The sequence below is a fragment of the Monodon monoceros genome, unplaced genomic scaffold (genome assembly GCF_005190385.1).
Source record: "Monodon monoceros isolate NGI ecotype Baffin Bay Population unplaced genomic scaffold, NGI_Narwhal_1 Super_Scaffold_22, whole genome shotgun sequence".
In the NCBI taxonomy this organism is placed as follows: domain Eukaryota; kingdom Metazoa; phylum Chordata; class Mammalia; order Artiodactyla; family Monodontidae; genus Monodon; species Monodon monoceros.
The window spans coordinates 111,242,405-111,267,881 of NW_021703779.1; the positions used below are offsets into that span (position 1 = coordinate 111,242,405).

General features: G+C 49.3%; 1 protein-coding gene and 1 pseudogene across 3 annotated transcripts in view; one reads left to right on the forward strand and one right to left on the reverse strand.

The window, feature by feature from the left end:
* Positions 1 to 10,881, reverse strand: part of HS6ST2 (heparan sulfate 6-O-sulfotransferase 2) — a 293,144-nt gene extending 282,263 nt beyond the window's left edge. The window contains exons 1-3 of one of the 2 annotated variants that reach the window (XM_029240829.1): positions 10,735 to 10,881; positions 7,749 to 8,442; positions 6,365 to 6,883 (exon numbers count right to left, since the gene is read on the reverse strand). In XM_029240829.1, the coding sequence (XP_029096662.1) occupies positions 6,365 to 6,883; positions 7,749 to 8,176 (947 nt within the window). In that variant the 5' untranslated portion in view covers positions 8,177 to 8,442; positions 10,735 to 10,881. Of the gene's footprint in view, positions 1 to 6,364; positions 6,884 to 7,748; positions 8,484 to 10,734 lie in introns of those variants that run through there. The other variant, XM_029240830.1, reaches the window with a different exon arrangement.
* Positions 10,882 to 13,917: 3,036 nt separating this feature from the next.
* LOC114906495 lies at positions 13,918 to 14,308 on the forward strand (annotated as a pseudogene). The gene has a single exon (XR_003796442.1). The product of XR_003796442.1 is annotated as a cytochrome c oxidase subunit 7B, mitochondrial pseudogene (transcript).
* Positions 14,309 to 25,477: the final 11,169 nt, after the last annotated feature.

The following is a 25,477-nucleotide window of genomic DNA, read 5'->3' on the forward strand; positions in this document are numbered from 1 at the left end:
CCCCAGGCATGAACCTTCTCAGGTCTGGCCAGCCCTGGCTAGGTGAGGTGACTTGACCTCACAATGCCATGAGGATGCCACGCTCACCCACAATGCCTCCTTTCTTCTAAATACAACACACCTATTCCTAGAAGCCTTTCCAAACAGATGTCTCCTTTTTCTGGCCTGCTCCTCATACTTTAGAGAGGAAAGGGCCTTAGAAAGCATCTCCTTTAAATCTCCCATTTTGCAGAGGAGGATGGACCTGCCCCAAGTCACATGTTCCTCCCCACTCCCCCACCCCCACCTATACATGACATAGTTCTGCATTTTACTATCTAATCTGAATGAACTTGAGGCTAAAGATGGTGACCTTGGCTTTTTTGGATTTGTCTAGGCTCTAATCTCCGCCAACTGCTAGCACTGGGCAGAGGTCATAATATCCACAAAGTTTGCTGATTAGACCTAAACTGTTATATAAACAGATGGACTTTTCTCTTTTTTTTTTTTTTTTTTTTGCCGTACGCGGGGCTCTCACTGTCGTGGCCTCTCCTGTTGCGGAGCACAGGCTCCGGACGCGCAGGCTCAGCGGTCATGGCTCACGGGCCCAGCCGCTCCGCGGCATGTGGGATCTTCCCGGACCGGGGCACGAACCCGTGTCCCCTGCATCGGCAGGCGGACTCTCAACCACTGCGCCACCAGGGAAGGCCCTATTTTTAAAACATATTCTGGTAAAGATATGACATCTTAAAGACATTATTGATATTCAAATCATTTTCAAACAAAATCCATCTTCTTTATTAAATATCTAAAACACCAAATTATTCTGTTCTACTGTAAGCTCTGTGAGAGCAAAGATGACACGTCTTCCCTGGAATATAATGGGCAGTTTTGCAGAATTTTGTTTAACGAATGACAGAGGGAAGAGGTGACTATTCTTTAGTGTCATTTCATGCTACTTAAGTTGATGACAGATATCTAGAAAAGACAAGCTCTAACATTCTTATTGCCACGTAACAGCACTAATCTAAAATTACTATTAAGAATATCTAATTCTGAGTAGCTTTTTATACCACCTTGAGAACTTCGAGCTTTGTTGGGCTGCCAGCAACATGTTTGCCATCTGGGCAAAGATGCTAACTACTACGGCTGAAGTTCTACAGATGTTATCATGGTGAATTTCTCGCCTTCTCCTGAGAAATCCGTGGTAGGGGAGTAATAACAGCTCTTAGTATCCTCTTAGCAGCCCCAGCTAAGTGAAGCTACCCCTATGAGAATCCCGTGGCCTACAGCCTGAGGGACCAGAAGGACGGCATCGCTGCCTGGATCAGTCCATTCACTCGCTGCCTTGCCCTATACCAAAGCCTGTCGTGTTGTCCTGCTTCACTGCAGGAGGGAAGGAGTGGAGTGTGGGCATGTGAGCCATGAGCAGGCTTGTGCACTATGGACTTCTTGCTAAGACACGGCTCTATCAAAATGGAGCCACCTTGGGAATTCCCTGGCGGTCCAGCAGTTAGGACTTGGCGCTTTCACTGCTGGAGTCCGGGTTCGATCCCTGGTCAGGGAAATAAGATCCCACAAGCCGCACACGGCCAAAAAAAAAAAAAAAGAAAAGAAAAGAAAAGAGCCACCTTTAAACAAGAAAGGGAAAGAAAAGGAATCCTTTACCACAGGTATTAAAAAAGAGTGACCACAAAGAAGACAAAAGAAAGAAAGAGAAAAGGCTATGCTCCATGTAAATGCCTTGTAATCCTTTCCTGTCAGTGATAGCCTAGTGGTTTCTAGGTGACGATTAATTACTCTTCCGTAAGACTGCTGCAAAATGTAGAGATACTAAACGTCTAGGATGCAACATGAATATGACGATCAGATTCTTTGACTTGGGTAGCCATGGAACCTGACCTTCCCCTGCCGCCAGCCACCACCCGAGTGTGCCAGCCAGCACAGTGCTTGGGGAAGAAGAATGAGGCTGGTGCAGTTTCTTGGTGCCCAATTCTGAGTTCCTCCCACAGACCCAGTGATGCACTAGAGCTGGCTATAAACGGAGGGAATTTGGCCTGAGAAAAGCCTGCAGAATTCGGGAGTTTGAAGAGCTGGTCAGCAACCATGTTTTGATACATTTTCAAAAACAGTCTTGGTAATTCTAGATTGAGCAGGACCTTTCTCTGGCCCCTGGTAATTCTAGATTGAGCAGGACCTTTCTCTGGCCCCTAAACAATAGATGCATGAAATTCAATTGCTAGGTTTTTTGAAAAGAAATATGATTCTTAATAAACAATTTGTGCCTTTTGCCAGCCAAGCACTCTCTCTCTTTGTCCTCTCCAGGCAACATGATGGCAGCCGTTTCCACTCAGCCGTTACATATCACTCGAGCACTTCACCATCCGCTGAGGCAGGGAAGCATCTCGAATGTAGCAGTGGGAGCAGAATTCAGGTCTTGGCTTGCAGCCACGGTGGCCTCTCGTGTGCCCCCCACCAATGTGGATGGATGGCTGTGAGTCAAAAGGTGGCCCTTGCCGCTGAGGCCTCTTCCTGACGCTTAGTCACCAGGTCCCCAGCGTCCTCCCATCCTTCTCAGCTTTGCAGTGATTTCTGACTAGGCAATGAGAGGCCCCTTTGCCACCCAGCCACGAGACCTTCTCCTCGTGAGCATAAAACCTCAGGGAGGTAGAAATGTGTTTTTCTCCCAATGGCTGCGGCAACCCTGGTCCAATCACTTGTTCAAACACGTGTAAAAATGCCTGGAAACGGTGATGATGTAGTTGATAACAATACCAGTTAACATGCACTGAGTGTTCATTTTGTGGTAATGACTCACATGAAATACCTCACTGTGCTTTCACAAAATAAATAAATAAAATTTAAAAAACCTTGTTCATGGAGCCACAGTCAACAGAGCAAGGGCTGTGGAAGCAGCCACAGCTGGAGTAAGGTCCCTGCTGTGTCACTAAAGAGCCCAATGACCTTGAGAAAGTCCTTCAACCCCCTTGGGCTTCTGTCTCATGGGACAAATGGGGAGACTTTTGCCCACTCTGCCTTACTCCTACACATAGTGCAAGTTTACAGAGACATACCAGAGACAAGGGATGGAAAAGCTCATCAGAAACTGAAATGCACTCTCCACAAGACAAGGCTGGGACAGACTCTGGTCCAAGGTCATACAGCTGGTTCACGGCTGGCCTGGAACGAAGGCCCAGGTGTCAGAACTCCCAGGCCAAACAGACTGAGCTGCTGTTCTGCTCAGCTCAGTGGTGCATAGAACCACCAGCAGCTGGCACGGAAGCCTGCTCCACACAGGAACTCCTCGTGGCTGACTTTCGCATCTCCTCGGCCTCACGCATCACCACCAGCACAACTGCCTCTGTCTAAATTTTTAACACACACACACACACTCTCTCTCTCTCACTGTCACACACTTGTGCATACCTTCTCTCACACAGATTATCAGAATTCACAGAACTGGTCCTGTAAGCAGGGATTTGTCAACATCCTGGGAAATTCTGGAACCCTCCGGCTATGGCTACTCTTCAGGATGAAGATTTCTGGAGGTGGGTAGGAATTAAGGAAATAAAAGAAATGCCCTTGGGATAACCATGTGTTTCTCTAGCAAATTTTTTTTTTTTTCGGTACGCGGGCCTCTCACTGCTGTGGCCTCTCCCGTTGCGGAGCACAGGCTCCGGACGTGCAGGCTCAGCGGCCATGGCTCACGGGCACAGCCGCTCCGCGGCATGTGGGATCTTCCCGGACCGGGGCACGAACCCGTGTCCCCTGCATCGGCAGGCGGACTCTCAACCACTGCGCCACCAGGGAAGCCCCTCTCTAGCAAATTTTATTTCATTTTGGTGAATACCGTAAGATCCAGTAATTCTGACTCTTTAAAAAGTGGGTTTTCTTCTGGGCTTCCCTGGTGGCGCAGTGGTTAAGAATCCGCCTGCCAATGCAGGGGACACAGGTTCGAACCCTGGTCCAGGAAGATCCCACATGCCGTGGAGCAACTAAGCCCGTGCACCACAGCTACTTAGCCTGTGCTCTAAAGCCCGCGAGCCACAACTACTGAGCCCGTGTGCCACAACTACTGAGTCCACGTGCCACAACTACTGAGCCTGTGTGCCTAGAGCCCGTGCTCCACAATGAGAAGCCACCGCAATGAGAAGCCCGTGCACCGCAACGAAGAGTAGCCCCCGCTCGCCACAACTAGAGAAAGCCTGCACACAGCAACGAAGACCCAACACAGCCAAAAATAAATAAATAAAAGAAATAATTTTTTTTAAAGTGGTTCTTCTTTTACTAGACTAGATGGCACTGTGGTATCACCCTTTTGATGATCAAGAAAATCTTATTTCATTTCAAATAATTTTGCTTCCATTGGGGGCCGTCCAAGAGGCTGAACCCTCCCCTTGAGGGGGCCTGGTTATCTTATGGTAAATTTCTGAAGTAATCTGCCAGAAGACCAGATACACAATCAACACCACAATAATAATGTGTGTCTACAGATCCTGTCACACCCTGACCTACATGTCCAAAAGGATTCTAAAAGGCACATGTGCCCTGAGGAATTCCAAACAGGGCCAGGGAGTCCATAGTGGCCAAGACTTCATTTTTATTCCTGTGCCACAGCCATGGCTGTGGAATTCAATTTTTGCCCTCAAGAGCTTTTTACATCACCACCCCTCACAAAACCTACAGGCTCTATCAGCAAGAGGGATTATTTTCAATATTGCCAAACTGTTTAGGAACGTCTTAAACACCAGAGTCTTGTGGTGACAATGGCTTACACAATTCTCACAACAGATTGAGGCAGCAACCTTCCTAGGGTCAAGGTTCTCTTAGGTCGGGGAAAAAAAAAAAAACGGTTAGTGCTGGAAGGGAAATGAAAGTTCAACAGATTCTCCCAGAATTCCAGCATTCGAAAAGGACACTGTAAACTGAGGGAAGGGAAAGTGAGTAGGGGGTGAGGTTTCCTCTAAATCTCAATGGTGACCAGGAAGTCGGAGCGCTCCATTCGTCTGGGGCTGGACAGAAGAAAGTGCCTGGCTCTTGCATTCCAAGAGGCATCAACAAAATATGGCCGTAGCCCTCACCATGAGGGGTTGGGGAGGCAGAGGAGGGAGTGGGGAGCCTGCCCAGGGAAGCAGCCTCTGTAGCAGCAGCAGCCTCCAGGACCCTTGTGGTCACCTCGCTGGGGAGACAGAGAGCATGGCCATGTCAACGAGACTCACCTTGTCCATTCCCCGGACTGCCTGACGCAGCCCACATCTGTTTTAGGGAGAGTCGCAGAATGGGAGCCCTGACTGGGGCAACTGCACCCCAAAGAGTCCTTCCTACTCCCCCCTTTATGGCATCCATGACCTCCAGCAACTGGGCATTGCAGCTGGCTGGAGGAAAATGCCCTAGCTTCAAAAGCAAGTGGCTTTTCATAAAACAGCTCTTTCCGATTCAGCCCTGGGTTCATAAAGTTGGCTGGCGGCGCCCTGCTCCGGGGCTCAGAGTTTGTAAATCAGGAGAGGTTTCTCTAGACTGAGCCCCACATGGGATCCGGGGCAGCGTTCCACCTGCCCTTCGACCCGCGGGGTGCCCCTCGCACTCGCAAAGCGCCGCTGATGCCCGGCGTGCAGCCAGTAGTGCGGGGCGCAAGCTGGGTACCACGAGCTCTCTCTGGGTGTCCGCAAACAGCCGCAGAGGGACATTCATTCGCCCAGGGAGAGCAGAGCCAGTGGAGAGAAAGGAGGAGGAAGGCGACAAAAGTCAGGAAAAAAGAGAAAGAACAAAAAGGGTTAAAGAAAGAACGAGAAACAAAGTGAAAGAGGAAAACGGAGGGAAAAGGAAAGAGCGAGCGGCCAGGAGCTGACAAGATACCAAGCACGAGAAAGCGAAAAGAGAAAAGAGAAAAAGGCAAATAGAGGAAGCGAGGGGAAAGGCGGGGGGAGGGGAAATGCGGGAGCGGGAAAGAAGAGAGAGCGAAACGAGGCTTGGGAACCTGGGTGCGGAGAAAAGAAGCGAAAGGCTGGAGGGGCTCAGGGACGCTGCACTCAGAACATAGTTCTTTCGGGCCCTCCAGTGCGGAGTCTGCGTGCTGTACCCTGTCCCGGCGGCGGCCGGGGGGCGCTCGTCCCGGGCCTCCTGGCCGCTTCCCCAGCGCGCACTCCCAGCCGCCAAGCAGGCCAACCCGCGGGCAGAGAGAGGAGCCGTCCCAGGTCGGAACCGACGAGCTTCCTGCAGCCGCCACAGCGCCACGAGCGCGCGCGCCGGGGCGCCACCGCAGGGGCGCCGAGGTGCTCCCTGGGTCGCCGGCAGAGGCTAGCCGCGCCTCCCGGCCCTCCGCCCGCCGCGGCCCGGGTCCGCTCCCGCGCCCCAGGGCCCCGCTCCGCCGCGGGCGCGCACTCACCTGGACGGTCTCAGCCTGGCGTCGCGCTTGCTGTCCACCACGGCGGGCACGCAGCTGGTGAGCTCGGTCCAGTCGGCGTGCAGTCCGCAGCTCCAACCCGTGGAGAACCTGGAGAAGAGCCAGGTCTCCCGCTTACCCGGCCGGTGGCAAGTGCATTTCTTCTGACCCACGCGGCATTCGCACGGTTGCTCCAGCTGGATGTTGCGCACCAGGTGGCGGCCGAATGTGGTGCCTCCAGTCTTCTGGATGTGCAGGAACACGATCAGGTCATCACCCTTGATGTCGAAGTCTACCTTGCGCAGGAGGTCGCCGCGGCTGAAATTGTAACGGGGCACGAACCTCGCGGAGCTCTCATCCTCCGAGCGGTACGGGTCCGGCATCGGGGAGCTGAACGCCTGCAGGCGGAGGAGCTGGCATTCTGTGCCGGGGCACACGTATTGGAGGACGATCACGGCAAATAGGAAGAGCATCACCAAAGCCAGCAGCAGCTTGTTGGATTTCTCATCCATGTTCCCGACGCTGGGGAAAACCCAAGCTCCTTACGTCAATCCCGCAGCTCAGCCCGCGCTCGCCGTGCGCCCGTACCGCCTCCCTCCCCCTGGCGCCGCCGTTGCGCCCCTTTCCCCTCCCCTCGGCACCGAGTACTCCACCGCGGCGGCGGCGGCGGCGGCGGCGGCGGCGGCGCCCTTCCCCGCTTCCTTCCTTCCCGGCAGGCTCAGCGCTGTGGCTTCTGCCGCACACACCCCCCTCCCCCCGACTCCTTCCCGCTGGCCGCCTGCCCTCTCCCAGCGCCAGAGCTCTCCGGAGCCGCTTCGCGGGGTTTCGTACCCGTGGGACCCCGCCTGACCCGGTTGCCCCACTCCTCAACTCATACCACGGGTCCGAGCCCCCGCGCGTCTTGTTCCACTCTCGGTGGCTCCGTGACTCCCACCCCCATCCTGCTTCGCCCGCCGGACTCTCCCTGGCGCTTCTGCCCCCAGTCCCCTTGGCGCGCACGCCGCCGCCTCCTCGCCTAGCCCGACTCTCGGGCTCCTTCCCCGTGCGCCCCGAAGCCCTGCTCTTGCCCGCAACGGGTTGCCCACCTTGGGGGACGCCTCAAGGGAGCTCGGAGCCAGGCGTTCGGAGTTATCCTGGGGGAAGGGGGTCCGCCGGCAGCCCGACTTGCTAGCGGAGACGCTGCGCTACGGGTGCCCGCGGAAGCGCGGGGAGGGAGCCACAGCGTAGCCAAACGCGCGCCGCGCCCCTCCGGAGCCCCGGAGCCCGGCCGCCGCGGGCCAGCCGGAACTTTGCGCCTTTCTCTCCCCTCGAGGCTGCCTTCCCTTCCCGCACGGCTCCCGTGCGCCCTGGCCCGGGAGCGCGAGTCCCGCTTTCGCCTAAAACGTACCTGGCCAGGGGACCGAAAATCTTGGAGAAGATCGCGCCGAGCACGTGCTTCAGCGAGTGGCCCAGGGCGGCCAGGCCCCGGGTGAGCAGGGCCCGGCAGAGGGAGCCCAGGTCCCAGCGTCTTCTGAGGTCGTGCATCCGCCTGCGGCGGCCTCGGGCCAGCAGCGCGAAGAGAGGGGCGCGCGCGGCTCCCGCCAGAGAGGAAGAAGCCTTTAGGGGCTCGTCCAGGAGCGGCTGGGAGTTGAATCCGCGAGACACACCCCTAGGAGGGCCCGCGCGGACTGAGGCGGCGACTGATCCGGGCCGGCTTGCTGCCAATTCGGCCTCTACTCTGGAATGCCGGCGGGGACAGGTGGTGCGGGCGGGCGCTTCTCGATCCGGTTGCAACGGCGGCCCGAGCGCCCGGGCTGCACACGCAGGCAGTGCCATTACCCCCTTGAGGCAACTCAGGGTACTAAGGATCTGGAGCGAGCTTGAATTTATGTAATAATGCCTCACGCCTAAGAGCTCAAACCACTTAACAAGCAGAGGACCTGGGTCTTCTCCTGTCTTGTGGGACGGAGGTCACTCCAGTGAGCACATCAGTACACTCTGGCCTGTAATTTCAACCTCCCCTAAAATAGCAAAGGCGCAAATTGGACCTTTTCCCTCTCTCCTTGCCAATTTCCATTCTCCAACGGAAGCGGGAGAATTTTCTGAAAAGGTAAGTCAGCATGAAGGAAAAGCATGACCAAAAAACGTGTCAGAATGGGAATTTGAGCTTTTTTACAGCAGGGACTGGCCCTTACTCCCCTCCTCTTGCTCAATCCTCAGCACCAAGCCCCGTGCTTACAGGAAGCCTTCACTCATATAAGGTGTATTAAAAGGAACGTACATGACTAAATACTACATCCTAGGGGGGCCATCTAATCCAAGGTGATGTGACAAATGAGGAAACTGAGGCCCAGAGAGGGAAAGGGATGTGCCCAAGGTCACACAGCAGAGCCTCAGCGTTTGAACCCAGGAAGCCATCCATTTCCTAACAGCACCTTTTCTAATAAATAGGTGCAGACCATCCTCAAGCCAAGTGTCCAAAAGGCTCTTTTCAGATGCAGGACCAGCAATGTAAGCATTAGCAAGAAAAGTAGGAATGTCCATTTAGAACAAGGTCCCTAGGACTCGGGGACGGTTCCCATCCGATTGTTCGGGTGGAGCTTGCTGCATACCGGGAACTGGTATTTCCGTGAATGAGTGCCCACCGCTGTCTAGTCCCACCACTGCAGAAGGAGCACGGGGTGGCAGCAGTGTCTCAGAGCAGCGCTGTCTGGGAGGTGGGGGCCGGTGAGATGAGTTCCTCCAGAGACAGCCTCTCCCACGATCTCCCTCAGAACATTTGGGCCCTCACTGAACCCTGCTCCGTCCCTCTTCTATTCTCTCTGCGTAGTGAAGCAGCAAGCGCTGGTCTGGGGATCCTGAGTTTCTGTCATTTCCTTGCTGGGCAGCCCTGGGATAATGACCTGCCCCTCCTGAGCCTCAGGTTCCTCTTCCGTAAAATAGGACTAATTCCTCCTTTTTGGCCATCTGGGTCACTGTGAGGATGGCCTTTGGGCAATTCCAAATATGAGGCAGTGTTTACCTGCTGCTCTAAGCTCGGAGGTGCTGACTGAGTCACGGGCCAGTGAAGGCAGGGGCTCTTAGGCGATTTCACAGCTGTACCCCCTGCCCTTACCTCCCCCCCCAGATGTCCCCAGTCCTGGCTGGACTTCCATGTGGCCCCCAACCTACAGGGGACAGTGAGAGACCCTTTGTCTGGCTACAGGCATGAGGGATTCTTGAGAAACCTGCATTTCAGGCATTTTACCTGGCCGGAGCATCCTGGGGGGAATACTCTGACTTATACCAAGGAGCCAGATGCAGCAACTTACAAGGTAGACCTCCTGGCTTCCCTGAGAGCTCCCCTGATGCCCCAGGCTTGTAGGACATGTCTGCGAGGGCAGGTGACAGGGGAGCCACGAGGGTCCCTCAGGAGCTCAGCCTGCCAGCTGTCCCTACCTTCTCCCAGGCCACCCATTCAACCTCTTTGTTCTCTCCAGTATGTGGCTCTCCTCATGGTGCCATCTGAGGACCACCACCCCCCAACCATTACACCATCATAATGACATTCAGTGGATCCCCAGAGAAACACTTCTGGAACAGTGGGTCACACGTTCATGCCCCCAGCAACTAACTCTGGAGTTTCTACTCTAAGAGATATCGGTGGGACTGGAACATGGGGAAGTGCCTTGGGTGGGGGTGGGAGAGTGGTAACCAGTACAGGGAACAATCAGGACTTAGTCATTTGGGTCACGAAGAGGAACACATTCACATACAGTCCGACGCTCAGAGCAAAGGGCAGCAAGGTTGGTGGGTTTGCTCTGTGCAAAGAAGGAACAGGAAGGGGCTGTAAAGTCTGGTTTCTGAGATCAGATATGTCACTAACAATCTAGTGTGAATATATACACCAGCTCACTGGAGGATATTTGCATTTACAAGCCTTTCCTCCACCCTCATGCTATAAGAAAAAGAAAGAAGTGAATCTCTCATGGTGGATTTCATATATCAGGGTTCCTAAAATGGGAAGAAACTCTGGGGGGCAGTAGGGGAGCCCACAAGTCTCAGAGGACCCTTCCTGGGGTGAGGAGGCTCCCTGCTAAGAAGAGGGAACTCTTCCTGTGTGTGTCCCAAAGCACCACGTTCTCCTGAGGCCAGGCCTGGACCTTGGCAGGACGTTCCGAGACCTCTTGCAGTGCTGGGCTAGGCCCACCTCCCAGGAACCGGTTCCTCTCAGGAACTGAATAACAGAGATCCTGATACTCTAGAAATCAGCCCTATTTTGGAGATTGGGGGGGGGGCAGAAGAGGAAGCAAACTGGCTGAATTGTCAGGTCTGTGGTTTTGCATCTCCTTCTTAGGGCAGCCTGAGTTGCTGCGTGTCTGTGTGTGTGTGTATATATACTTGGGATTCAGGACTTGGAAGGTGAGGACTCCACAGTCTGATCAGGGCTTCCAGTTGTCTCCACAGTGTGGTGTGCTTTTCATTATTTTTCCGGAACCTTGTCCTTCCATGGTTTCCACAAAACGTTGCCGATTCTGGGAACATAAAGGTCAGGCTGGCTTGCATACTAAGCACTGCGTTCCCAAATATGCATTTGGTTTTGCTGGGGTCTGAGAGGAGAGCAGGAGATGGCTGAGAACGCGCTGGCCTGGGAGTCCAGTGACCTGGCTTCTTGTGTTGACTGCTGCGAATGAGCCCCTGTATTGACCCCGAGGAAGACACTTGTTCGCTCTTGGGCTCAGCTTCCCTATTTGTAAGAAGGCAAAGTCGGTGTTGTGCCTTGAAGGGCATTTTCCTGCTCTCACATGGTAAGTCACACGCTTTTCTTGTCTTTCTCAGGGCCAAAGTGCTGCCAAACCCTCAGCGCCTTGTTGCAGGCGAGAGCATGGTCCTCCCTGCTTTCTGTGACACTCACATGGCCGGGGGGGTGGGCACCGGGCCATCAGCAGCTGGACTTGTTCTGAGCCTATGTGGCAGGGGTAACAGCAGGGTCCCCTGTTCAAACTGAAACAGAAACAATGAAAACTCACTGTGGAAGAAAGTGCTGCTTTCCCCTTAGCCTGAGCATTCGCCGCAATGCTGTCTTTCCAGCTGTCGCTAATTTAAAACAAAAAAACGCTCATACTCTCAATTATAGGCGATTTTTGTCACAAAGATTGAAGGCATGCAAAGTATTGAGTCACTTCGTTGCTGGTTTTATAAGTCTCTCCGAACTGAATGAGCAGCAGTGCTTCACGGAAAGCACTGCTCTAAAATTCGAGCTTTAATATTCTAAACAGGTTGAGTGTGTTATAGACAGCACTCTCAACCACTGTCTATTTTTCCCCCACGAAGCATTGACTTTTATTTGTTTAGCTTTAAAAAAAAAAAGCCATGGGGCTGAAGGAATTAAAAGAGGAGGATGATGCCGGGGTGAAGTGTGTGCTGAATGAACGTGTGGTGCAAAGGCAAGAGAAAGAAGCACTGGACCAGGGTTCACGGTCGACTCCGAACAGGCAGACCCGCGGCTGCCCTTCTCCTGATGGGGGCTTCCCACCATTTCCCTGACAGTGACACTACCACTTCTCACTGACAGCCAATGGAAGAGTCAGTTCAGGCAGGGCCTTGAAAGCCATGGTGACCCAAGGCCTGGAAACCACCATAGGCAGCAGGTCAGACTCTGCTCCTGTGACAGTCACATCACTTCTTTGGGCCTCAGTCTCCAATCTTAGAAAACAGCCTGACCAGGTACCTTCCAAAAGCTGGCTTAGGGGTATAGTAAAGAGGAAGCCAATCTGAAATGAGTTTTTTTTAAAAAAGGAGAGCGCACAGGCTTGGAGAGCTCATCAGCCTGGGGTTTCGTCAGGGTTCTCTGAGCTCCTCCCTCAGAGCCTCAGTTTTCTTATCCGTGAAAATGGGGCTATAACAAGCTCCCTGGGTTGTTGTATGAGTTAACAAAAATAATCTCTGGGGAGCACTCAGTCTAGTTCCTAGAAGGAGAAGACTTGAGGAAATGTTCCTTCTTCTTCCCTTTTGACTCCATCTTTGGTTTGAGCTCTTGGCTGCATTTCCCACAACAGTAACATACACATATTTACTGACAGGTGGCTGGCTTTGCCCCCACCCGTCTTCTTTACCTGCTGTCTTTTCTCACCCTCCCTCCACACCTCTCCAGTGCTCTCCTGGCTGGTGTCCCCTGGAGGAGGAAAGCCTCTGATCCGTTTAATCGCGCCGAGGGGTGGGACATGTCCACGTGACCCCTGGCAGGAGACATCTACAAAAGAAGGGAAAGAGGGCAGTGCTTCTACCAAATGTCAAAATCACTAACTCAAAAAGATATCTATGGAATATTACTCAGCCATAAAAAGAAACGAAACTGAGTTATTTGTAATGAGGTGGATGGACCTAGAGTCTGTCATACAGAATGAAGTAAGTCAGAGGGAGAAAGACAAATACCGTATGCTAACACATATATATGGAATCTACAAAAAATGGTTCTGAAGAAACTAGGGGCAGGACAAGAATAAAGATGGAGATGTAGAGAATGGACTTGAGGACACAGGGAGGGGAAGGGTAAGCTGGGAAGAAGTGAGAGAGTGGCATGGACATATATACACTACCAAACGTAAGGTAGATAGCTAGTGGGAAGCAGCCGCATAGCACAGGGAGATCAGCTCGGTGCTTTCTGACCGCCTGGAGGGGTGGGATAGGGAGGGTGGGAGGGAGGGAGACGCAAGAGGGAAGAGATATGGGAACATATGTATATGTATAACTGATTCACTTTGTTATAAAGCAGAAACTAACACACCATTGTAAAGCTATTATACTCCAATAAAGATGTTAAAATAAATAATAAATTTTTTTTAAAAAGAGGGCAGTGCATTACCCCAATGAATGATCCCCACCATAAAACACGATGAAACATGCATAACAGGCCAGTGGAGGAGATGCTTGGGGAGCTGAGGTGGAGTAGAGTCAAGAGTTACAAGTATGTGCAGAACTTACAGGGCCAGCCCCACTGTCAATTATTGACACTAATTTTCAACTCCGTTCACTTCAAAAGTTAATGGTCGGTCTGGCCAGAGCAGTTTCAACTTGTTCAGCTGAGCAAACCGCAGTGGTCAGACTGAAAAACACAGTCAGTTTTGTGTTCGATCTGTATGAGCCAGAGCTGGGCCGCCAACACCCGTTCACCGTGGCCGAGTAAAAAGAGCGCCAAGCCGGAGCCCAAGAAAACAATGTTTGAGTCTCAGTTCTGCCGCCAGCTCACTGTGTGACCCTGGGCTAGTCTCTTGACATCTCTGGGATTTAGCTGCTGACCTTGGTAAACCAAGGGCCTGCATTAGATGACGCTGAAGGCCCATCTCAGCAGGCACTTGCTGTGATCTAAGCTACGCCAGCTACTAAAAGAGCTGAGGAGGGACCCCACTTTGTGTGGGCAAAAATGCACTACCGAAGATGACCCTCCAGCTAGTGGCTGAGTCTGAAAAGCAAAAGAAGAACTTTCATAAGGAGCAAACTTTCTTAGAGCAGTGGGTAAGAAAGAAACTTGAAAATAAGCCTTCCGGGCTTCTACCGACTTGGAAGATGAAGTCAAAACTGAAGGACTGGAGTTACCGCCTTTCTGTCTTCAGCTTCACGATGCTCCCCTTGGCGAAAAACGCACTAAATCGTCTCGGAGTTCGAAGCATTCAGCAAACAATGGCAAGGCAGAACCACCAGAAGCAGGCACCTGATTTCCATGACAAATATGGTAATGCTGTATTAGCCAGTGGAGCCACTTTCCACGTTGCTGTATGGGCATATACAGCAACACAAATTGGAATAGAATGGAACCTGTCCCCTGTTTGCAGAGTCATCCCAAAGGAATGGAGAGAACACTAATCATCCCAGCTGGTTTCATACTGAATTGTTTCAAAATCAACTCATAATTGATGCCAAGTAAAAAGCATTATGTACCCATTAACATATGGCGTGATTGTAGAAAATAAAGTACATTTGAAAACTTAAAAAAAAGAACTGAAGGACTGGGACTTCCCTGGTGGTGCAGTGGTTAAGAATCCTCCTGCCAATGCAGGGGACACTGGTTCGAGCCCTGGTCCGGGAAGATCCCACATGCCACAGAGCAACTAAGCCCGTGCACCACAACTACTGAGCCTGCACTCCAGAGCCCGTGAGCCACAACTACTGAGCCCCCATGCTGCAACTACTAAAGCCCGCGCGCCTAGAGCCCACGCTCCGCAACAAGAGAAGCCACTGCAGTGAGAAGCCCGCACACTGCAACTAGAGAAAGCTCGCGCGCAGCAACAAGGCCCCAATGCAGCCAAAAATAAATAAATAAAATAAGTAAATTTATATTAAAAAAAAACTGAAGGACTGGGGAAAAGTGTTGAGAAGTGACCTCCAGCTGACACAAAAGCCCTAGGTGGTTTTAATAATGCTAATAACTAAACCAAGAATGGCCTTGCCTGGTCCACAGCGTCCCACTTGTTCGCCTACTCTGGGGTCTTTGCAAGACAGAAGCACACCCATTGCTGATCTCCTGACTGGTCTCCGTGGGAGTTCCAGTTTTGAATAATAAAATACAAAACCTGAAAATTATATCTCAGAGCAACGCAAAGGATTTGGAGGAAGCTAGCCTTGAGGCCAAAGTGGCTCCCAGGAAAAGGATTTCTTTGTCACTCAAATGGGCTTGAAGGGGAATGTTTTAGAAGAACCACGCAAGAAAAGAGAAAATTAGTTTAGAGAAATCATACATGTCACAGACTAAATGAAAATTAATTTTTAATCAGAGCGAGCCAGACTAGACTTAACTGGGCTTGAGAGCAAAACCTGGAAAAGGACTTACGTTTTTACGTACACATTTTCAAAATCCACATTTCGCCAAAAGGCCTGAGAATGCAGAAAGCTACAACATTAGAGCCACAGGGGAAAATGAACTTGGTAAAAGACACATTGAACGTTCATCTCCACTGAAGAAAGCTGCCTCAGTGGGTACCATCTTGTGAAAGATTTAGCTGATGCAGAAGACAATATTCAAGTCCCCAGTGAGAAGAGTTGATAGGAATGAATGAAGGGTGAGAATTGTAATGGGGGGCGGTTGAGGGGAGGGCGACATTTTGTCAAGGATGCTCCAGTGCTCTGCACCATGGTCATGTCATGGCCATGGTCATATCTCCTGCAGGCTGACTCCAGAATGTTTAGCAAACTATGCCAGTGAGAGCTCCCGGACTCAACACCTATTATGTTTCAAGTACTTGGCTAAACACTTTACATGCTCTCTTTTAATTAACATGCTCCGCAGCCCAATGAAGTGGTTACTTCTGTTGTACTTATTTTACATATGAGTAAACTGGGTTTTACAGAGTTACAGCTACCCAGCTAGGAAGTAGTAGAGCTGTGACTTGAACCCAAATCTGTCAAACTCCACAGTGACTCCGATGCCCCAGTGATCCTCATCCAGCTCCAAGATGTCTGGGCATGAGCTGGAGAGTGTGAGATATCATGTCCCCAAATGGAATATCAAGAGACTTAGATAGGGGCTTCCCTGGTGGCGCAGTGGTTGGGAGTCCACCTGCCGATGCGGGGGACGCGGCTTCGTGCCCCGGTCCAGGAAGATCCCACATGCCGCAGAGCGGCTGGACCCGTGAGCCATGGCCGCTGAGCCTGCGTGTCCAGAGCCTGTGCTCCACGGCAGGAGGGGCCACAACAGTGAGAGGCCCGCGTAACTCAAAAAAAAAAAAAGAGAGACTTAGATAGTCCTCATCCTAGGCAGGAGAGCTGGGCGGAGAGAGATCATGGTGTGTGTGTGTGTGTGTGTGTGTGTGTGTGTGCGCACGTGTGCACGCACACACGTTTGTCCATGCACCTGCTCTGAGAGCACTGAAGGAGATGGAGGGTAGGGGCTCAGAGTCTGAATTTTAGTAAAGAGGGAAGCAGAGATGGAGACACTGCGAACTGGGTAACTCAACGTGCACACAACCTTGGGACATCACCCACATTATCTGATAGTGTTATTTTTTGGAAGTGTCATAAGCAACTCTGTCCACTCCACTATGCAATAACCTTCTGGAAGGCTGGGACCTTAGCTTCTTCATTTTTAAAACTTCTCCATAGCTCCCAATAGCAATAATATTTGGTCTAAGGCTTCTCAGTTGACCAAATACTTTCACAGACACTGACTGGACCTTCATAACAACTCAGCGAGGCAGCCGTCGTTGTTCTCACTTTATCTGTGTGGAAAATGTTGTGCCTTAGGGCCGAAGGAACTTGGTCAAGGGCACAGAGCTGGTACGGAGTTGCCACTGCTGACCACCCCCTTAATCCACCCAAGCACACATGCCAACATGAGGTAATGCCAAGGCACCTCACAAAGGATCTAGCACAGAGTAGGTGCTCAAGAGATGTTAGTTTTCCCCTTACTTGACAATATATGGTTTTAAAATGTTTTCTTTGCACTAACTATATCCTACTGGGTACCCCAGTATCTTCAACAGAGACTGGTCCACGTTCTCAGAGAGCTTACCATTGATGTAAGAAAATACAGCCAACGTGTGTGAACCTGAGGATAGTGAGCCACTGACTAATCTGTGACACAGGCTCTAATGCAGTGAAAGCTCTGAGGATGCTCCACAGTGGGCTGGAACGGTCAGAGGTTTCCTAGCAAACATCAGGGGGAAAGGCCTGGAAAAGCCGATCAACCCACTCTCCCCTCCTTTTTGTCTGCATCCCAGAAAGAGGAACTTTTGCTGATAGAAACTGTTTTGATCGCCTTTCCTTGTGCCCAGTGACCCAGTCCCTTCCTTATCAACGAGGTTGTATGAAAAGTGTCTTAGCTCCAGAACATGTGGTACATATACACAATGGAATACTACTCAGCCATAAAGAAGAATGAAATAATGCCATATGTACCAACATGGATGGACCTAGAGATTATCATACTAAGTGAAGTAAGTCAGAAAGAGAAAGGCAAATATCATATGATATCACTTATATCATATGGAATCTGAAATATGACACAAATGAACTTATTTATGAAACAGAAACAGACTCACGGACATAGAGAACAGACTTGCGGTTGCCAAGTCTGGAGGGGAGAGGGGGTGGGGGAGGGATGGATTGGGAGTTTGGGATTAACAAACGCAAACTATTATAGATAGATAGATAGATAGATAGATAGATAGATAGATAGATAGATAGATAACCGAATCACTTTGTTGTGCCCCAGAAACTAACACAACATTGTAAATCAACTATACTTCAGTAAAATAAAAAAAAAAGTTTAAGTGTCCTAGCTCTCCCCAGCAACAAATGCAACCCTCCATCTATGGCACCAAGAGTGTGACATTGTGAGGTCTTTCATCAAGGGAGCAGTATGTGGCCACACAAGCACACCACAGTTTATATCAACATCCACAGCTCCATTAGAACAAATAGTTTATTTTTTAGACCAAGTCAATAAGCTGCTTTTTCCAGGGAGAAGAGCGAGCGGGACAGACACAGTTCAAGTAAAATAAAAGACACTCAGCATTTCACCCTAAATGTTTCCATAGTTCCAGATCTCGCCAGCGGTTTGGTAGCAAGTCAAAGCAGAAACTGACATTTGGTGTTCCAGAGTCTTCTGGAAGAGAGCCAGATAATGAATTGTCAAATGAACAGTTTCTGGCTCTCTTATCAAGGACGAATCCTACTCCAGCTGAGTTGCTAGCAAACTAACAACAACGAGAACAACAATAATTTGCCAGGATGATGCAAACCCAGAATGCAGGAGAGGCTATTTTCTTTGTTGACTGCGTCTGGAAATATGGCTAGATGTGACATTTTATGCTGGATATCAGCTGGAAAAATTGTTATTCAACACTAATTTCATCAAAACCTGGATAGCTGATACAGCCAGATTTTGTCAAATGAGGGAGAATTAGTATGATATAAACTATTCACTATAAAGACATTACTATATTCTCTAAGCCTTCTTTGAGCTCTGTTATACACTAGAGTTTGTGGCCTAATACTTGGATTAAAAGCGGAGAGTAGGATATTCAGGCTGAATTGTGCCTCCCCCCAAGACCCCTGAAACTGATCTGAAATGATAAGGCAGTCCCTCTTAGGAATATTTACAGACTGTTCTTCATGTAAAAGAACATAAGAAGTCCCCAAAAGCCTAAGAAACCGAGTGCCCTGAGCAGATCCTTTTCCTGCCCTTCATTCTCAAAAGTTCGCTGCAAAGGCTCTGGTCAAGTGCTGCAGGCTGCTCTTTCATCTCCGTAACCTGAGTGCCTTTGCAGAACAGGCTCCCTCTCCGGTATTCAGTGAATTCCGAGTCAAGTCCAGGCTCGAGTCAGCTGCCTCCATTGTAAGTCTTCTGCAATTCGATGGATGGCTTGGCCCTTATGCCTTGAGGATTGGAATCTCCTGGGCAAGGATAGGATTTCACTTTCCATGTCTACAGTGCTTGCACCAAGTTTATTAATATAGTCTATACAGGGTGATCATATTGAGAGCAAGCTGGAATCCACATCACAGAGCCTGTGGCTTGAAGCTAGGCTGAGCCGAGCCCCCAGGAGGAGACTGAGTCACCCTAAGCATCCAGTCACCCTGGGGAATTTTAAGAATTCAATATCAAGTCCAAGTCAATCCTGTCTAAGACACTGTGTCTTTCCTTCTATATCAGCCCCACTCTCCCAGACATCTCACCCATGCCTGGAGGTGCATTTCACCGTGTAAGGGGGAAGAAAGTAATCTGGGAAACACCTCAGGTGTTAGCTCCACGGAGGAGTTAGGGACTCAGAGTTTAAAATGAATGAATGAATCATAATACAGTGATGTATCCCAGCCTAAGAATCAATAAGACCATGGGAGGAGCTGGCAACTATAGCGGAAACAACACACTTTCTGGAGTCAGACCAGCATTTGGATCTCCATCTGACTCCTTACTAGCTGTCTGGCCTCAAGGCAAACACTTAGCCTTCCAGGGCCTCAGTTTCCTCCTCTGTACAATGGAGATGATCCTAGTCAGCTGTCTTGTAAGGTATGCAGGAGAAATTAGAGAGATAATGTACATAAAGCACATTTTACAGGACCTGGCAGAGAATAGGTATCCAACAAATGGCAGCTACTCTTATGGAACAGGGCAGGAGAGATGGCTGGGTCTGTCTTAGTGTCCTCCAGTCCTGGGTGAATGTGTGCCTCCACTGTGGACAAGAAGCACTCTGCTCAAATACGACACTGGATCGATACATGTGCTTTACTCTTCCTTCTACCTTCATGTCTTTAGTGACCCAAGTCATTCATGACTGCAAACTCTATGCAAGTTCAAATATCATAGAAAACACAAAAATTCTCTTGACCCACATCTAATCCCACTCCCTTTCCTCAGGGTAATCACTGGTTTCAGTTCGTTTTGTAGGTTGGGGGGCTTTTTTGGTAAGCAAGTACATATAAGAATTGACATATTAAAAAAAAACAATGTTGTTTTATGTGGGTTTTTGGTAAAAACTAAAATGTATGTTTTGCATGTATGTTTCAATATTTTATTGAAGTATAATATGCATATAGAAAAGCGAACATAGGCTAAGTGTACAGCTTGAATTTTCACAAACTGAACACACATGTAATCAGCACTCATATCAAAAAACAGTACCATCAGGAATTCCCTGGGAGTCCAGTGGTTAGGACTCTGCACTCTCACTGCTGAGGGCGCAGGTTCAGTCCCCGGTCAGGGAACTAAGATCCCACAAGCCATGCGGTACGGCCAAAGAAAAAATTACCATCACCCCCAAAGCCTCTTTTGAGCCCCTTTCTAGTCAGTAAACTCCCAACAGTGGCCACTATTGTGACTTATATCAGCGTAAATTAGTTTTGCTTTTGTACTTTATACAAATTGAATCATACAGTGTATCAGTCTTACGTGGCCACTGTAACAAATTACCACAAACTCCACAGCTTAAAACAACACAAAACTATCATCTCACAGTTTCTGTAGGTCAAACATCCAGGTACAGTGTGGCTGAATTCTCTGCTCAGGGCCTCCCAGGGCTGAAATCAAGGTATCCACCAGGACTAGGGTCTCCTCTAAGGCTGGGTTCCTCTTCAGAGTTCACTGGTTGTTGATAGAATTCATTTCCTTGTGGTTGTAGGACTAAGGTCCCCGTCTTCTTGTTGGCTCTCAACCAGGGGTCATTCTCAGCAACTAGAGGCCACTCATGTTCCTTGTCACAAGGCCTCCTCCACATTCAAGCCAGCAACAGAGAATTTCTCTAATGTCAACCTGCCTCATGCTTTAACTCTGACTTCCTCTTCTGCCAGCAGCCAAAGAACATGCTCTGCTTTGAAAGAACTCATTTGACCAGGTCAGGCCTCCCCTGGATAATCTCCCTATCTTAAGGTTCACTGCTTTGGGACTGTAAATCCGCAAAATTCCTTTACAGCAGTACCTAGATTAGTGTTTGACTGAATAACTAGGGGCAGATATGTGCCTACCCGGCTCCAGGCATCTTGGAGGGTCACTGAAGAATTCTGCCACATGCAGTATGTCCTCTTTGATGTCTGACTTCTTCCAGTCAACATTATGTTTGTGAGATGCATCCGTATTGCAAGGATCAGGTCTTTTAGTGAACATGTGTACATACAGAAATAAACACTTTTTGTTATAAGACACTAAAGTTTTGGAGTCCTTTGTTACCACAAAATAACCCAGTCTATCCTGACCTATACAGAAATCTGGAAGTGGAATTTCTATGACCAAGGGCGATAGATGCTGCCATATTGCCCTCCAGTAAGGCACTGCCCTGAATATTGTACAAGAGCATCTTGCTTGCCACATCCTTACCAACACATGTTATGATAGAAGCGTGTGTGTATAAATGAATTGTGGCCAATCTGAGCTCTATTTTATATGCCTATAAAATAAGGATTTTACCCTCTGTAAGGATCCAGGAGAACAAGCCTAACCCCCCTGCCTGCCCGAACCACTAACATCACCACCAAGGACTGTGCATGTCCCTTACTGTGCTCTATTTTTTCACGGAATTTATTACTCCCAAATATTCCATATATTTACTAATTTAGGATGTTTATTGTTTGCTTTCTATTTCCACCCACAAGGATATGAGCTTCTGCAAGGCGAAGATCTCTGTTAGGTTATTGATCCCAGAGGCCTAGAAGACTGCATGACACACAGCAGGTGCTTAAAAATATTGGTTAGGGTTTCCCTGGTGGCGGAGTGGTTGAGAGTCCGCCTGCCGATGCAGGGGACACGGGTTCGTGCCCCGGTCCGGGAAGATCCCACATGCCGCGGAGCGGCTAGGCCCGTGAGCCATGGCCGCTGAGCCTGTGCTCCGCAACGGGAGAGGCCACAACAGTGAGAGGCCCGCGTACCGCAAAAAAAAAAAAAAGAAAGAAAAAAAAATATTGGTTAAATGAACCAATAAATATTAACTCAAGACATGAACTTGAGGTTATTATCAATAATTATAATAAGCTATTTTTACAGTAATTGTCATATATTTTCTAAATCAAACAATTAGGTCACTGCCTAAAAATAAGTATTTTCTGAATTGAAATGTGGGAAAAGATTTAGTTATGCACTTATAGCCATTAAATCTACTTTGCCCTTCTTATTCTACCTCATTTTTTATTTTACTTTACACAGGTTGCAGAGAAATTTTTTTAGAATACCCTAAATTCTTTCTGGATATGCTTATAAAGCTGAGACTACTGCAGAAAACCAGAGATTTAAAGATGCTCTCTTCCTAGGGCATTCTACCACACCAAAACAATAAACATTTGTCCCTGCAAATTCTGTCCTGAAATGTCTTCCCTTCTCACTGCAACTAATCAATATGCTGTTCTTCCTTCAAGATTGGAATCAGTTAGGGTCCAGAGCAGAGCTGTCAAAAAGAACTTTCTGCAACGATGGGGATATTCTTCATTTGCACTCCCCAAACCATAGCCACTAGCTACCTGTGGCTTCCAAGCACTTGAAATGTGGCTAGTGTGACTGAGGAATTAAATCATAACCCAACTTAATAAGAAGCCTTTTTTTTTTTTTTTTTTTTTTTTGCAGTACGCGGGCCTCTCACTGCTGTGGCCTCTCCCGTTGCAGAGCACAGGCTCCGGACGCGCAGGCTCAGCGGCCATGGCTCACGGGCCCAGCCCCTCCGCGGCATGTGGGATCTTCCCGGACCGGGGCACGAACCCGCGTCCCCTGCATCGGCAGGCAGACTCTCAACCACTGCGCCACCAGGGAAGCCCGAAGCCATTTTTATTCACTTTAATTTTAAGTAAGTTAAATGACCACAAGTGGCTAGTGGCTACCATATTGGACAGCACAGCTCTACGGAAGGAAATGGAAGAATGGAACCCATTTTTGATCCTTTGATTATGGCAGCCAGAGGGATCCTGAGACTCAAAGGTGACAGAAGAAGGTGCCAGGTCCTTTTGTTCACAACCCCTTCCCCCAAGTGACAGAGAAGAAGGAACACAGTGCTCTTACCTTCTCTCCTCAGATAGAGGAGCTTGGGCCGGCGGACAGAAGGACTCATGTGGTCATTGGCTGAGGCTGTGTCTACACGGGCCCAGTGACTCAAGCCGGAACTCTGGATGTGAAATGGAATTTTGGAGGCATGGATTTCAGAGCTCACACACAGTTACCCTGCCCACACTATGCTTTGTGCAGCTCACCCTGGGGGCGCTTACCTGCTGGAGGATTGGACACTTCAAAGGAGGTGGTAACCACTGAAACAGGTAATGGATCATAAGGAAGTAAAGTCTAGATAGGTTATCCAATCAAGAAAATAACCAGACCTAGGGTTTCAAAAGAGCAAAGAAAAATAATATTACCAATTTTGAGTTACTTCTTAGAGCAGAGAATATCTAGCTCTACTGCACTGTTATGAAATTAATTTTAAGCTGAGAATCCGCAATATATTACAGCTATCAGTCTCTCTGGATGGTTTTACAATCAACATGTAAGATATGAATAAAGAAAGATGCCAATAACATATTAATGTGGTATTCGGTGTTCAATCTTCCTTATGCAGCAGAATATTACAGCTGAGCAAACAATGATCAAAAAGTTGGTTCTCTTTTATACAAACAGAAGAAGGAAACTTGAACTTTAACTTATCCCACCTGTCATTTTCCATTGATTGAGTCTTCCTCATTAAGATAAATTCCGAGCTAGAATATCATTTTTATCTTTGGAGCTCTCCAGAAAGTACGCCCTTCAGCTACCTTGGTTTCTCTTTTATTTTCTTTCCTTATTTTTTTTTCTTTTTTTTTTCTATATTGGCAGCTTCCAAGGAAGTATAGAACACTCTATCCCACTGTGTGTATCCCAAATTTCTTATCTGAGTTCTTCTGGAAATATATGTACCTGTAGCTTAACAGCTGACACCCACTTGCAGATATACCCAAGCAAAGTCAGATGTCCCCTTTGTCTCTTTTGCATGCCATGTTGGCATAAGAAGGATGTGAGACTTCTCTTGGACAGAAGAGAAACCAAACTCAGCTCTACCGTAAACGAGCTGTGGGATCCTAGGGGTGTCCTTTACCCTGATTCTCAGCTTCCTCTTCTGTCGAAAGGGAGACATTAATGAAGAGGACAGGATGGCTAAGTGAGTCCGCTTTATGCCTTCTGGCTGGTTCTAACTCACTTCTTCTGACTTAGTTCCCTTCTCTCCCAGCATGCCGTGGCTCTGCTCAGTGACTTATTTCAACCCTCTCCAACAGCTAAAGCTGATGTGATGCGGATATCCTTGCTAACTGGCAGATAGCAGGTGCTCACTCGGCCTGAGTTCATCCCTCCCTCCCCTCTGTTCTCAGCAAAGCAGCTAGAGCTGCATGTGCATCAGAGGCCCCTCGTTCTTCCCCCTGCCCTTCGTTGCCAGGGATAAAATGAAGGGACGAAGCAGGAAGCACTCATGATGAAAACATGCTTACGAAGACAACGCAGGTCCAAATGGACCCTGTGAAAAAGTGGAAGGGCAGAAGTTTCTGTTCAGTTGCCTTCCCCCACTCCTCCCCCCACACCCCTGGGGATCCACCTACTTCCCTACTGTCCCTACTTGTGGGATCAGCACCCTCCTTTTCCCCTCTCTTGCCCTCCCCAAACCCACCTTCAGACCCTTCATTCACACTACAGTGTGGGCGAATGAGAACCCTCCTTGTTCCACATACATTTGCACGTGGATCAGAATCTCCAGTTAAGATGGATTGTTCTCAGGAGGGAGATGCAAGAGGGAGGAGATATGGGGATATATGTATATGCATAGCTGATTCACTCTGTCATAAAGCAGAAACTAACACACCATTGTAAAGCGATTATACTCCAATAAAGATGTTTAAAAAAATGGATTGTTCTCTGAGTACAAAATCTCGGGCATCAAGCCGTGGGAGAATATTCTCCATTTCAAAGGCCTTTTCTGGAGTTCTGGAAATAAGGCCGTGTAATTACATGCCCACAGGGGCGAGCCAACACCACAATGCCTTCTTGAACCACAGGCAGGGCCAACTATTTTCCCAGCAGAGATTGCCCAAGCAATGACCCATGAAAGGAATCCTCCTAGGTCCCCATCAGTTTGAACAAGAGGGGACAGCAGAGAGCGGGTGGCCAGAGCTTCCGGAGCAGAGTAAGTGTGGTTGGATAAAATGCTGCAGTTTGGAGACAGGCTTGTGAGGAGGCAGGTTGCAGATGGGGGCGAGGTTGATGCCAAGAGAACAAACAGGACGGGGTGGGGGCAGAGGAGGGGAAGAGGTCTAGGCTTGAATAGACACCATTGTGGCTGGAGACAGAGAATGATGAAGGTATCAGAATCTCCAGATAAAGTCTCTAGGGAGGAAACAAAGGATTCTTCAAGAGCCTAGAGCAGCTCTTCCTAACCTTTTGTGGGTTCTGAAAGGACCCAGGTTTGAAAATATGATGAAATCCAAAGGCCTTCTCCGGAGAAAAGTCAACACATAGATTTTTTAAAATTAATTAATTTATTTTTGGCTGCATTGGGTCTTCGTTGCTGCACGCAGGCTTTCTCTAGTTGCATCAAGCAGGGGCTACCCTTCATTGTGGTGCACAGGCTTCACATTGTGGTGGCTTCTCTTGTTGGGGAGCACGGGCTCTAGGCGCGCGGGCTTCAGGTGTTGTGGCACGCGGGCTCAGTAGTTGTGGCACACGGGCTTAGTTGC